The sequence below is a fragment of the Phoca vitulina genome, unplaced genomic scaffold (assembly GCF_004348235.1).
Source record: "Phoca vitulina isolate PV1807 unplaced genomic scaffold, GSC_HSeal_1.0 scaffold25, whole genome shotgun sequence".
Classification (NCBI taxonomy): Eukaryota; Metazoa; Chordata; class Mammalia; order Carnivora; family Phocidae; genus Phoca; species Phoca vitulina.
In genome coordinates this window covers 18,976,891-18,991,449 of record NW_022589728.1, presented here as the reverse complement: position 1 = coordinate 18,991,449, position 14,559 = coordinate 18,976,891, and the positions used below count along the sequence as shown (strand labels likewise).

The 14,559-nt window shown below is 40.8% G+C and overlaps 1 protein-coding gene across 1 annotated transcript in view; it reads right to left on the bottom strand.

The window, feature by feature from the left end:
* The window catches only part of PREX2 (phosphatidylinositol-3,4,5-trisphosphate dependent Rac exchange factor 2), a 285,562-nt gene extending 271,905 nt beyond the window's left edge, over positions 1-13,657 (bottom strand). The window contains exon 1 of the mRNA XM_032421606.1: positions 13,038-13,657. Within this exon, the coding sequence (XP_032277497.1) occupies positions 13,038-13,178 (141 nt within the window). The 5' untranslated portion in view covers positions 13,179-13,657. The remainder of the gene's footprint in view (positions 1-13,037) is intronic.
* Positions 13,658-14,559: the final 902 nt, after the last annotated feature.

Below are 14,559 nucleotides of genomic sequence, written 5' to 3'. Positions count from 1 at the left end.
GCAGAAAAATACATCAAAGTTTGCCAATTCATTAATAATTTGCATAAATCAGTGAAAAATTGGAAACACAACGTAAAATGTCAAAAAGATGATGTTAAGACAGAGTTAAGTAAATACTGATTTATTTTTACAGGCCCATTTTTGATAGGATACCAGTTAGACTGCTTTAATAAAGAAATGGACTCTTTCTATTTCATTGTTCTGTTATCCTCGACATGTGACTTCCATTTCATGGTCCAAAATGGCTGCCTCATTTCCTACCATCACATCCTCACACCCGCCAGGGAGAAGGAAGAGAGTGCATACTCCTTCATTATAAAGGTACCCATGCCACTTCTGCTCACATCCCACCGCCCAGAACCTACTCATATGCCCACACTTAGCTGCAAGAGAGGCTGGGAAATGTAGTCTTAAGTTAGACAATCATGTCCTGAGCTAAAACTTTTATCACTATGGAAGAAAAGAATATTGGACATTGGGAGCAATTAGAAGTCTCTGCCAGACGTCTCATTATTCAAGAGGTACAAGAAAAATTGGGATAAAGTTGTGTCTAGAATATGTAAAAATTGTAGAATAAATGTATGAATACAAAAATATTTCTATATAACATATAAAAATATATTAAAGTTATTCAAAGTCCAACACATAGATATACAGTGTAAAAAATGAAAATCCCCTTTCCTTCCATAATTTCAGCTTGGGGGAAATAATGAATTATTAAAGCAATCTTGGAATATGCGGGTATGGGACTAACATCTAGGTGACATAATGTCTTTCCATAACTCTTCCCCAAGTGCTACTGACAGAAATAAAACTTTGGAACGGGAGATGTTATTTCTGGAATCCTAAGATTTCTTTCTTTGGGGCAATAGTGTCAAATAAGAAAAAAACTAGAAACCAAAGGAGCATGAAAGCAAGGCCAAGCTGAAGCATTACAAGGCATCAAAGGAAAACATCAGCATTTCTTACACAATCACTGAAAATGTGTCACCATCTATAAAGCCTCTTCTACTGGCAAGAAGACAACTTAAATAGATAATTAAAATAACAAAAGTAACAAAAAGCAAAGTCAAACATAGACATCAACTCTTAGGTGACTCTCCCAGAGAAACAAAGTTTTAAAATAAACAAAAATGTTTACTCATTCATATTCTATATTACTGTATTTTTGCTATTAACCCAGAGAATATTTTTATATCAGTATTCTAAATTTAACCAGCTGCCGTCATTTCTTAAGTATTATACCATTTAACCTTTTCAAGTGAAGGGCTTGCCTTTTAATGGAAAATATTCATTTCCCATTGATGACAGAACATAATGTCCTTGGCTTAGCTATTCTCCAACAACACAGGTCCTTTTTTGTACAGTATGCTTAGCTATATGGTAAGGCTAGAATACCACAAATTTATTCAAGGAATCGAAGTCTGAAGTCATCTATACTAACTAGAAATGTTTAAAACCATAACCTCAACTTAACATATCAATTTTCTTAAAATTACAATCATTGAATTCTTGGATAAAATTCAATGATTGTTCATGAGAAAAAATTAGAAAAATCAGAAAATTAGAAAAAAAGTTTTGATAAGATGTACCAGGATTTGAATGAATATACTCAATACCATTCGAAAACCATACTTTTAAGCAAAGAAACCCTTACTGAGGTGTGTTTATCCTGAATTTGTTATTGTTTGAGGCAAAAATAATATGATAAGTCAAAGAAATCTTGGTTTTAATATAGCTAATGCAATTTTAAACATTGAGAATAAAAATTCATCTATTATGAAAAGTAAATATTATAAGTAAGATTTTTAAAGAATCCATGTAAACAAAAACAACTATTTTTCGGTCAAACTAATTGCACTCAAAACAAACATAACAATTTTATTTGGAATTAAGGTATAAACCAGGTATATAGTAAAAGAGCACTCAACAGAACACTGCTAAAAGACAAGTACTGAGAAAAAATGTAATGATACCAAAATGTTGTCAGATAAATCAATGTTTCTTTTTAAAGAGTGTGCACAGTAATTGCTGTGTGCATTAAATGTAATAATATAGAAGTTCTATACTTATGTCATGGTTTAAAAAAATGATTATGTCATTATTTCCAAGATTTGAACCTAGTCATAATATAAGAAATCAGGAGAAGCCACTTCTCTATTTTGACTTCTAAATTTATATGTTGCATTAAGAAAGTCACATTTAAAAGAACAATTACAGGGGCGCTTGGGTGGTTCATTCAGTTAAACAACTTATGTCTTCAGCTCAGGCTCAGGTCATGATCCCATGATCCGGGGTCCTGGGATCGAGACTTCCCCCCAACCCCACCCTCGTTGGGCTCCCTGTTCAGCAGAGGAATCTACTTCTCCCTCTCCCTCTGTCTCTCCCCCCTCCGCTTGTACACTCTCTCTCCCCCCCTTTCAAATAAATAAATAAATAAAATCTTTTAAAATAATAAAAATAAATAAAAGAACAATTACACAAAGACAAACATCCAACCTCAGATACCTGAGTTCAATTCCCCTTACTATTCTTGAAAGTGTATGTTCCAAATCTTTACCACTGTCTTTATAGCTCCTTACTCTCAGCAAAAACAAACAACAACAACAACAACAAAAAAACAGAACACAAAGAAAACAATAGTTCAATTTCATGGAGAAATAAGGTCATTAGGTATAAATCTCCAACTCCCCTCTCCTCTAAAATAACCCTGGGCACTGCATCTTTTGCTCGTCCCAGAGGAAAATGACTCCCCACCCTCCACAGCTCACCCCCCCACCCCCATCTCCCACACCCTTACCACCCCCTCTCTCCCCCTCTAAGACCACACCTCCCCTGCATTCCTGAAGGCCCCTCTGGCCTCCTCAGCACTTTTCTTTATCTATTAAAGCCTCCAGTATACTTCCAGGCTGGAAGAGAAAGGGCTCAGAAGCAGGCTAGGTGGCCTCAACAAGTGCCAGACTCTGTGAGGCAGGAGGAGAAAGGAAAAAGAGAGGAGAGGCTTACTACCTATCGGGACTCTACCTACAGAAGCTGATTTGAACTTGAGGTCAGCCTGTGAGATATTATTGAATGTGTTTTCCAAATGTGAAACTGAGTATAAAGAAGCTATGTAATTTGCCCTAAGTTACACACTGTAAATTTCAGTGCCAGAACTTTAACCCAGGTCATCAGATTCCCTAAACCCATGCTCTGTACCATGCACTTCACCCCACTGTCCCAGCGTGGCAGGGCCGCTGGTGAGTGAGTGTTCGTTCACAAGGAGGTACAAAGGCCATCCCAGCAGTTCCTCATGCGCTAGACTAGAGAAGAAGCAGAATTTTAAAAATAGACGAGAGACAGCCGGCTCATTCTTGGAGTGGGAGTCTGTAACAATATGGGTGTTTCATGGCAGCAAACCTTGCCAAGTATCTTCCTTTTATCCCGGTGACATGGAGGTTCCTGCCATGGTTTACACGAAGATGCTCTGTGCTTCCACCACACTATATTGTCTTTCTCTTGTCTCCTTCCCTTGGCTGTACTCACCTTCCTCAAACATCCCTGGACAAGATCACCAGCTTCTGTTACTAACCTACTTCTCCCCTTGCGTTTACCACCAAAATCTCTGAATGGTTTTTCCACTGGTCTTCACCCCTCAGCTTCCACTGGGGTCTCAGCTTATTCTCAGTCAGGCTTCTGCTCACACACACTCCTGAACTTAAAGCCCAATGACAGGCGAATCGTCAAATCCACAGGCCTCTTCAGTCTCCCCACCACCTACTTCTCAAAAGTTCTGACACTTTATTTATTTATTTTTAAAGATTTTACTTATTTATTTGACAGAGAGAGAGACAGCGAGAGAGGGAACACAAGCAGGGGGAGTGGGAGAGGGAGAAGCAGGCTTCCTGCTGAGGCAGGAGCCCAATGTGGGGCTCCATCCCAGGACCCTGGGATCATGACCTGAGCCAAAGGCAGACACTTAACAACTGAGCCACCCAGGCACCCCGAAAAGTTCTGACACTTTAAAGAAAACTTTCTTCTGGGTACTAGGTCCTTCCTTGGATTTCAAGAGATCACTCTCTCCTGGTTCTTTGTTTCAAGGTTTGATGGCTCAATCTGAGTCACCAACACACTCTACTTCTTCCTCTATCCATTAAATGCTGGCTTTCCAACATCCTACCCTTGGTTTGTACGGCTTTTTCCCTCAAGTTGTTCCCCTTATGGCATCTCATCCACCTGATGACTTGAACAAATATGATAAGTTAGTTTCTAGATCTCTAATTTTTGCCCCAAATTCTTTCTTAACTTTCATACTTTTATCTTCACAAAGCAGCAGAATTTGCAGCCCAGGAGGTCCACAACCAAATTCACTTTTCTCCTCCTCCCAATGCTATTCTGTCCCTTTTATTCCACTTCTCAGTTACACTATCCATTTTGTCTTCAAACTACGGGCTGAAGTTCCACACTATGTTCTCCCTTCTACAGAAACCTCCACTTCCAAACAAACACAAATACCAAAAATTCCACCCAAGAATGTCTCATAGTTGTTGGGTGCTTGTTTGCCTGTTTGTGGTTTGGTTTGGTTTTTATTCTGTTTTGTTTTGTTTATCTTCTTCATTGCTTCTATCTGAAATCAGACATTCCACATTTCTTACCTGGACCGATGCAATGGCAGAAACTCCCAATGGGTAACTAGACTCCAGTCTTTATTCTTCAATCCCATTGACAGAATTCTCTTGCTGAGAAACAAAGCTAATCTCAGTAGATACTATTCTTATATTAATGGCATTATAATAAGGTATAATTACGCAGATGAAACCATAAGACTAAAGATACATACAACCCTCTGTGTAGTGAGTAGGCTCTGGCCGTAATGATTAATACTCCAAAAATCAGAATTATGAACGAACTAGGCTATATTCACTACAAGAGTCAAGACATCTTAAGGGCAGCATCCTGATGCCATCCTCAGGTATACATGTTCAAGCTAATGGCTAGAAAACAAAGTACTCTCCCAAGTCAGCCCAGGAGTAGTGCCCAGTGTGGGGGTCAGTCTGGAGCTATCTTAGGGCTTAGGATAAAAATAGATCAGAGTCTCCAGGCCCTGAGAGAAAGATCACTTTGGTAGGAGCAGAAATCTGTATTATACAAATTAGATTACATTTGTGTTTCATGTTGTTTCTAGGATTACTGGCCTGTGTTCTTCCCTAGTCAAGAATAATGTTTTGAAGATTATAACCTGTCCCAGATTAAGAGAAGCAAGGAAAGGTCTTCTCTGTGTGCTCGTGTGGATTGCTGAGGACCAGGAAGGTGGAAAGCACAGGGAACAAGGAGAAGGAATCCCAAGGTGAAATTTAGAGACAGAGATTCAGGAAATTTTGGCCTGGCAACTTTATCCCACAAGATAGCCCTTTCCAGTGCCAACTTTGGAGGTCTCAAACTTGTTTATTACTAGTAAGACAGTAGGTGTCCCCTAACAATTGATTTCCCACTACTTTTAGTTAAAGTCAGAATTCTTAAAAATAGGTGGCTCAGTCGGTTAAGCCTCTGCCTTCAGCTCAGCTTATGCTGAGTGGGGAGTCTGCTTCTCCCTCTGTCCCTCCCCCTGCTCATGTTCTCTCTCCTTCTCTCTCTCTCTCAAATAAATAAACAAAATCTTTAAAAAAAAAAATTAGAAAAAAAGAATTCTTAAAAATCGAATCCTTCTCAAACTGGACTGAACTGACTTCATCTCCCACCAATACCCAAAAATATCCAAAAAGCATATAGAACTTTTCAATCTCCATTTTCAGCATCCCCTAAGCAACATCATGCCAGCAGCCCCAAATGCCAAAGGAAGGTCACATGGAACATGCTGCTCCTTCCAGACTGATAGTTGTCTTCCCAGTTTGGCATATTCTTCCTCATCCTTCAGAAGCTATCCATCACCTCTTTCCCAAAACGTCCCTTGACCCCAGACTAAAGGGGTCCCTTGATGCCTCCATGAAACTTCGCTTATTACTCCATCACTGCCTCTCCCACATGGCATTGTAATTATTTGTATACCGAGGGTTAGGACGGCAGCATATGAATTTGACAGTCACACAATTCAGCCGGTGTAACATAAACCTAAGCATAATGTGTTGAATCAATTTATCTTTGCCTGGAAAAAGTTAGATCGTGACTGAAAGAAGTTACTTTTGGACTCATTCAAACTGTGCATTTGCTTTTGTTTTATTTGTTTGTTTCCCTGTACACCTACTATTTACACAGCACTGTATTCAGGCCAAGAAAACTGTACCCAGGAGATAAATGCACCACCCCATTCTCTTGGAGTTTACTCTCTAGTAAGTGGTCTTTCTAACCGCTTTAGCAAAGGCATAAATCAGAAGAAGGGGAGGCTATGCTACGAGAGGTTGAGTGGACAGCCTGAGGCCATACAATTCAGTTCCCCCTCGCCCTCTGTGAGGGCCCCTGAAGCCAAACTACAGAACCCTGGAACTCTAAGGAGCACCATTTGAAAGAGCTAAGGAACACATATATTAAGCCAAATCAAATAATAAATATGCCATCGTTCACTGTAAACTGTAAAACACCATACTAACTATGGTTGTTGTTTTATAGACTGCAAAGTGTCCTCACAGTCTTAAGTCAACTGAGTATTTATAAGAATATCAGGGGGCACCTGGGTGGCTCACTTGGTTAATTAAGCGTGTGCCTTTGGCTCAGGTCATGATCCCAGGGTCTTGGGATCGAGTCCCGCGTTGGGTTCCCTGCTCGGCAGGAGCCTGCTTCTCCCTCTGCCTGCCACTCCCCCTGCTTGTGCTCTCTCTCTCTCTCTGACAAATAAATATATAAAATCTTAAAAAAAAAATAAGAATATCATGAGAAGAAGGCCTGCATGAACAGAAGGAAAACACCAGGGGAAGAAGTAAAGAAGAGACTCAGAGACAGAAAGTGTAGAGAAGAATATCATAGAGGCAAAAATTAGACACTAAGGCTGACTAGTATGTGTAGTTCTGTGTAACAACTGCAGCATCAGAAGAAATAACAGTAACTATAAAAAGGCCCTCCTGTGAGTCAGGGACTGGGCAGAGCCCAAAGCATCCACCACCTCATCCTTACAGCAACCTTGAGAAATGCTACTGTTTCCCCATTTTACAGATGAAGAAAATGGGGCTTGAAAAGTTTAGGAATGTGTCCAAAGTTACCTAGTAAAAAAGAGACAGGACTCAGATTCTGGGCTATCTGAGGTCAACACCTAGACAGGTAACAAATTTCAAAACTTTCGTTTATGACAAGACACGTAGCTCAAAGTCTTTGTCTTCAGGTGCCCGCAATGTGGAAGAACAGTGCATTCTGATTTGCCAGGAACAATCCCAGGTTACATCTGTTTCCCAGTGTAATTATTAACAGCCCTCCCTTTCACCCTCAGAAGTGTCCCAGTTTAGACAAAAATGTATATAGCCATCCTGCCGCAATGCCATAGTGAAATGTGGCTACATGATTTTCCAGGCCCAGTGCAAAATAAAAGTGTGAGGCCTTTTGCTCAAAAAGTGGGGGGAAAATGTGCTATTAAAGGTACTGAAATATAAAGCTTTTCTCTTTCTTTCATGTATCTGCTCTGCTCACACTCTACTGTCCCAATGGACTTCACTTGAAAAACACAAGTTCAAAGATAAAATTAGCACAAATTTCAAGACGGTGCTAGCAGAGCATTAAACCAAGTCCCAGGTCCTTCGGAGCATGAAGCTCAGTGCAAACTGCACAGCACACACACCCATGAAGCTGGCCCTGCTCTGCCCTCATAAATGGGTCTGGGAAGCCATCCCGATCTTGGTATGCCCTGTGACTGGGTTGCAAACAGGAACCAATTGCAACACACTACTGTCCAGACTTGGAACATTAAATACTGGGTATTAGGTCCATAAAATCCTTTCTTTAGAAAAAATGTGTTTGAGTACTTCTAATAAAGCACAAAATTCCGTCTCCCAAACAAAACAAGAACATGCATTCAAGCAAATTTGGTCACTCTCTACATTTTATCTATGGCCTAAAAAATAACTAATCCAGATACTATAACCTACCCATGATGATCAAATTTAGAAATTTAGAATACAATGACTTGAAATAACAGTGTGTTACAAAGTCTTTAATACCACAATGCCTGATTTAAATACTGTTTCTGTTTTAAATGCAGGTACTACATGTTTAATTTAAAACTTCTTGTTACAGCGCTGTGAATTGTATAAGACTGTTGAATCACAGACCTGTACCTCTGAAACAAATAATACATTATATGTTAAAAAAAAAAAAAAAAAAGAATAAGATAGCAGGAAGGGAAAAATGAAGGGGGGGAAATAGGAGGGAGAGACGAACCATGAGAGACGATGGACTCTGAGAAACAAACTGAGGGTTCTAGAGGGGAGGATGGTGGGGGGATGGGTTAGCCTGGTGATGGGTATTAAAGAGGGCACATACTGAATGGAGCATTGGGTGTTATACGCAAACAATGAATCATGGAACACTACATCAAAAACTAATTATGTAATGTATGATTAACATAACATAATAAAAAAAATTTTTTTAAAATTAAAAAAAAACTTCTTGTTACATAAATTCATATGTGCCTGAGTGATATTTAAATAACTTTCACTCTCTATACAAACCAAATGGAAGAAAAACAAAACTGAGAATTTTAAGGAATTGTCCTTAAGAATGGGGTTGGAGTTGGGGCATCTGGGTGGCTCAGTCAGTTAAAGGTCAGACTCTTGATTTCAGCTCAGGTCATGATCTCAGGGTTGTGAGATCAAGCCCTGCATCGGGCTCCACACTGGGTGTGGAGCCTGCTTAGGAGTCTCTCTCCTCCCTCTGCCCCTCTCCTGCCCTCTCTTAACAAAAAAAAAAAAAAAAAAGAAATGGGGTGGGAGGTTAGAGGATGGGTCAGTTGGATCATTCAGTCATTTAGTAAGCATTTACTGTGTACCTACAATTTCACAAGCACTGTAAAAAATTCTGGGGAAAAACAGGCAAGTAAAATATGGGCCTGTCCTCAAGAAGCTTACATTCTAGTAGAATGAGACCAAAGTAAACACATACATGTATAAGCTTCCTTTGGTGCTAGGGTAGAAGAAACTACAGGGAAGAGTGGGTACAAAGCAGTGAGCACTGTAGCCTGGAAGGGGAGGAAGAGGACAGGATTATGAAGTCTCCTGAAGGAATCGAGCCCTGAAAGCCCAGTGGGAATACAAAAGGATAGAAGGGCTAGTGAGAAACAAAAGAAGCCAGAGATCCCACAGGAAGAGTGAGACACTCTAAATAACAGCTATCTGTGGGGTGGGAGTGGAGAAAGTTGTTCTCTCCTTGAAAAATGAAAGGGTTGGAAATGAGAACAGAAAGGAATCAGAAGTATAAAAGATCTTAGGGGCACCTGGGTGGTTCCATCCGTTAAGCATCTGACTTCCACTCAGGGTCCTGATCTCAGAGTCCTAGAATCAAGCCCCAGTCAGGCTCCCCTCAGCAGGGAGTCTGCTTCTTCTCCCTCTCCCTCTGCCCCTCCCCTGGCTCTTGCTCGCTTGCTCTTTCTCTCTCTCTCTCAAATAAATAAATTTTTAAAAATCTTTAAAAGAAAAAGAAGAAGTATAAAATATCTTAGTGAAAAAAGTTTTCACCTTCAGGTCATATGATCATTTAATCAAGAGAAAAAATACCATTTTTTTGATTATTTATGGGCTTGTAAGTAAAAAATGCATTCTTGGTAAAACTAAAAATACGTTTTCTATCTCTTCATAAAAAAGATAAGAGTTACCCTCCATGCATGTTAATGGCTGAAACAATGACAGAAATCTAAAACAATGACTAATCTAACAAATATTCACATTTGACTTAGAAATACACTATCAAATTTTTTACAACAAATGTACCACTTATTTAAAAGTAGTGCTAATTTTTAAAAAAATAACTTTAATCGTTTGTCTGCATTTCTTATCAGTCCTTCAGGATGGACTCCTAGAAAAGGAATTGCCAGGCCAAAGAGTTTGAATATTTTTAAAGCTTGGTACATTATTGGCTTAGGCTAAAGTTAAAACTAGATTGACTACATCAACGGAAGGTGACTAAGTAATATACATGGGTATTCAGTGTTGCTATAAACAATAATCAAAAAAGAAATACTCAAAAAAGAAAATCTAAAACTGTATTACAAGTAGATCTGAGGCTTTGAATGATTGTGACTAAAAAGAAGTCAGGGTAAACTTTTGTTTAGGATGATAGGCCAATTAGTGTGTTTGTGTGTGTGTGTGTGTGTGTGAACATGTATGTGCATAAATACTGGATGTACGTGCACAAAATAATGGACAAAGAAAAATACAAGTGGAAGAGTCCGTAATTTCTGAATGAGATAAAAAGAATGAAATCATTAAGTGAACTCCTTATAAATAGGTACGTATAATTTATTTTATACCTCCCACAATTTTTTTTTCTTTATTTTTAAGATTTTATTTATTTATTTGTCAGAGAGAGCACAAGCAGGGGGAGCGGCAGGCAGTGCGAGAAGTAGGCTCCCTGCTAAGCAAAGAGCCCAGTGTGGGACTCGATCCCAGGACCCTGGGATCATGACCTGAGCTGAAGGCAGACGCTTAACCAACTGAGCCACCCAGGCATCCCCTCCCACAATTTATATAGCAATAATTTTTCAATTTTAATAATCAGGTGCAAGATTAGAGGAAAAACTCATACGTTAAATAAAGATCAACAAATTGGTTTTTAATGTAGGTTAGGTTAGCCCTTTATTTCTATAAATTAGGACTCTGCCCAGTACTTTTTTCATATACCTCCAGAAAGGAGTAACTAAAGCAGTTTAAGAAGTGACTCAGATTTTTCAAAACTCAAAGGACTTTGTCACCAATGAAGTTTCATGAAAGGCAAACCTGAAGCTATTAAAAGTCAAATCTCCACCTCACACCAGTCAGAACGGCTAGTATCAAAAAGACAAGAAATAACAAGTGTTGGCAAAGACACGGAGGAAAGGAAATCCTCGTGCACTGTTGGCAGGAATGTAAAATGGTGAGGCCCCTATGGAAAACAGTATGGAAGTTCCTCAAATAACTAAAAATAGAAGTATCATATGAGCCATAAGTCCAGTTCTGGGCATTTGCCTGAGGAAAATGAAAACACCAATTCAAAAACACATATGTATACCTATGTTTGTTGCAGCGTTATTTCCAATATGTAAGATATGGAAGCAACTTAAGTGTCCATCTATAGATGAATTGATCTAGAAGACGTGGTATGGAATAGAATATGGAATACACAATGGAATATTATTCAGCCATAAAAAAGAATTAAATCTGGCCATTTGTGACAACACAGATAGACCTAGACAGTATTATGCCAAGTGACATAAGTCAGACAGAAAGACAAATAACATATAATTTCATTTACAGTGGAATCTAAAAAACAAAACAAAACAAAACAAGCAAGCAAACAAACAACAACAAAAAGAGAATCAGAGTCATAAATACAGAGAACAAACAAGTAGTTGCCAGAGGGGAGGGGGGTGGGGGGATAAGTGAAACAGGTGAAGAGGATTAAGAGGTACACACTTCTAATTATAAAAAAAGTCACAGAAAAGTACAACATAGAGAATATAGTCAATAATATTGTAATAACTTTGTAAAAAAAAGTCAAATCTCCTTAAAAACATGCTTTTTTGAGATTGCTGCATGGAAGTGTACAACAATCCAATTTATCACCAATTACCCATATATTCTCAAATATCCAAACATTTCCAAAGAATGTGGCCCCAGGGGCTCAAATATACTGATTTTAATTTGAGAAGTCAACCAGAATTCAACCTGTGCATCTTACATCCCTTGAAACACTGTTCTCTCCTTGCCATAGCAAAGAAGTAAATTCCTCTACCATAATTATAAGCAGAAAGTTTACATCTTACAGAACACTGAGCAGGAAGTCTGGCCTTTGAAACATTTCCCTTTGGACCACGGGGGCATGCAACAGGGAGGTGGAAGGAAAAGGTTTGAAAATTTGAGTTAGATTGCAAAGGCTAAAGCTCCTCAGTCTTTAAATGATGCTCTCCCATGCATCTGGGTGGAGAGGAGCCAATGCTCAAAGTCTTTGTCTTTGCAACAGTGAATAGAAAAAATTCAACTTTTGAGTGATGTCTCAGAAGTTTCTTTCACTCAATTTTGCCCCTTCTGGCTCTAAAATGAATGAAACGCTTCCAGAGCAGGCTTCCAATGCGTCAAGCTGAAACTTTGAAACGAAGTTCCTGCCAGTTCTTTCTATGAAATCTTGAAGTTGTTTGACACTAGTTTTATTATACCGCTCTCCTGGGCTCAGTGTGAACAGGGAACCCAGGAGCTGAGTGGAGAGCAAATTTAAACCCGGGATGGGGGATGGGAGTAGGAGACTGTAGGGCTAGAACAGGGTGAGCACCACATGTGGCTTTAATATCCAACAGCTGTTAGAGATCATAACCCCGCTGCTCTTTCTGTACCCCCCACCAGAATCATATGTTTCTAAGATTATTATAACTAAAGGGACTTCGCTGCCATCTAATCTGAATAATGAAGTCAAGCTCCAAAAGAATCAAGGTTTGTTGTTGTTTTTTTTTTTTTTTTAAACTAAATGTACCTGAATGTAGCAAACTGACTTTAATCACCAAGCCAAAGTCTTAAAACAAAATCCCAGGGGGGGAGAGAAGAAAAAAAATGACACAATGCAACCGAGCAGGCCAGGGACAGGGGTAAAGAGTGAGGAAAGATGGGGTAGCAGGGATTCCCTGGACAAGAGCCTTCTCCCATTGGAGCTAACTTTTCAAACCCGCAGATCTCCAAGGCCCTGGCAAACTCATTGCGTGTCCAGGCGTGAAACAATCCCGCCGGAGGTCCACGCGCCGGCGAGCACAGCATCCGCGGGCGGGTTCGTGGTCCCGCGATGCCGGGCCCGGTGCCCCGCTCCCCCGCAGACAATGCGGCGCGCGCTTCCCGCGGCCTCTCTGGGATCCGCGCCCCGCGCCGCCCGCCGCCTCCTGCGTCGCCGCGCGGGGACACACTCACCGACACCAGGAACTCCAGCGTGCCCACATAGTCCCGCTCGGTCTTCTGGAGCTCGCTGAGCACGCACACGCGCAGGCGAAGCTGTTTCTCCAAGTCCTTGGCGCTCTCGGCGCGGCCGTCCCCGCGGTTCTCGTCGCTCATGGTGGGCGGCGGGACGCGGGGCTGCTGTGCTGCGCGCTACCCCGCGCGCCCACTGGTGCCCGGCCCCGCGCCGGCCAGAAAGGAAAGTTGCTGCCTCCGGGAAGTCTGAGGAGGTACGGGCGACTTTACATGCTGGGGAGAGGCTGGGGTGGTGGGAGAGGAGAGCGCGCCCGCTGGGACTCCGGCGCGGGAGGCGCGAGGCTCTGAGGAGGCAACTCCCGAGAGAGGGGGCCCCGGCCCGGGACCTGCACGCCCAGCCCCGCGGCTGCGGCCTCACGCGGCCCGGGCTGGAGGGGAGGCGGCTCCGGCAGCCACAGCGGTGACTTGGACATTAATCAAATGCTTTGTATCCATGTGACTCCGACCCTTTACCCTTCGCCAAATCTCAGGAAAAAGGAAACAACCCTGGGGAAGTGTGTTGCGTGCCAGCTAACTAAACACACACACACACACACACACACACAGACACACACACATACACGGAGTCAGCACTTGAGATGGAACTAATTGGAGATTCCCAAACCTAGGAGGACGTACTCCAAGACACAGCTCGGGGGTTGCTCCTATGACTCCCGCCTATTGTTTAGCTTTAATGTGTTTTGTACAAATCCTGAAAGCAAAGAAACAAGTCCCCACGGTTACATAACTGGATGGGAACAAAACAACCATGGTATTGACCCTCCCGCCTTTGAAAAGAAACACATTGATTTTTGGTTTTGTTTAGGCACAAAATAGGTTTGCTTTTAAAAGCCCCCAACCGAGAATAATTCACAGGGCAGATACCCTCCTGCCTGCACTTGGGAAGTCAATTAGCATAATAAATGAAGACACTATGGGAAAGTGACAGGCCTGGCCCAAACAATAAACTCCATAAGCATCACCATTGCACTGTGCTGTTTTGGAGGGATGCTTTGCATGTCTATAACTTTTTTTCAATATCAAGGTAGTATGTAAATTCAATCACAGGCAAGAATACTTGTGCCAATTTTGTTTCTAAGAGCTGCTATGATTTAACATAGTGTCACTAAATGAGCAGCTTTGTCTAAAGCTGTTACTGAATGGTTATCAAAAGATATGTAGATACAAATATAGGTATGTAGATACAGATATATTCTTCGGATTTGAAAAAAGAGAGAAGCACAGAGCATGTCCTGATTGTAATGTTTATGTTTATTGCCTTTTCTCACTTGGAAACAGAGCCAGGAGCAAATGAGCACTGAATATTTACATTTCCAAGCAAAATATTCCATATATATTTTTGTCTTGATATTATCCACATTAATTTTTCAGTGTCATTTTTTCCTACTTAGAACTTGAAACAGTCCACACTAATGACATTTAAATAAACTGAAGAGTGAATGGTTTTGATGAAAGAAAGTAG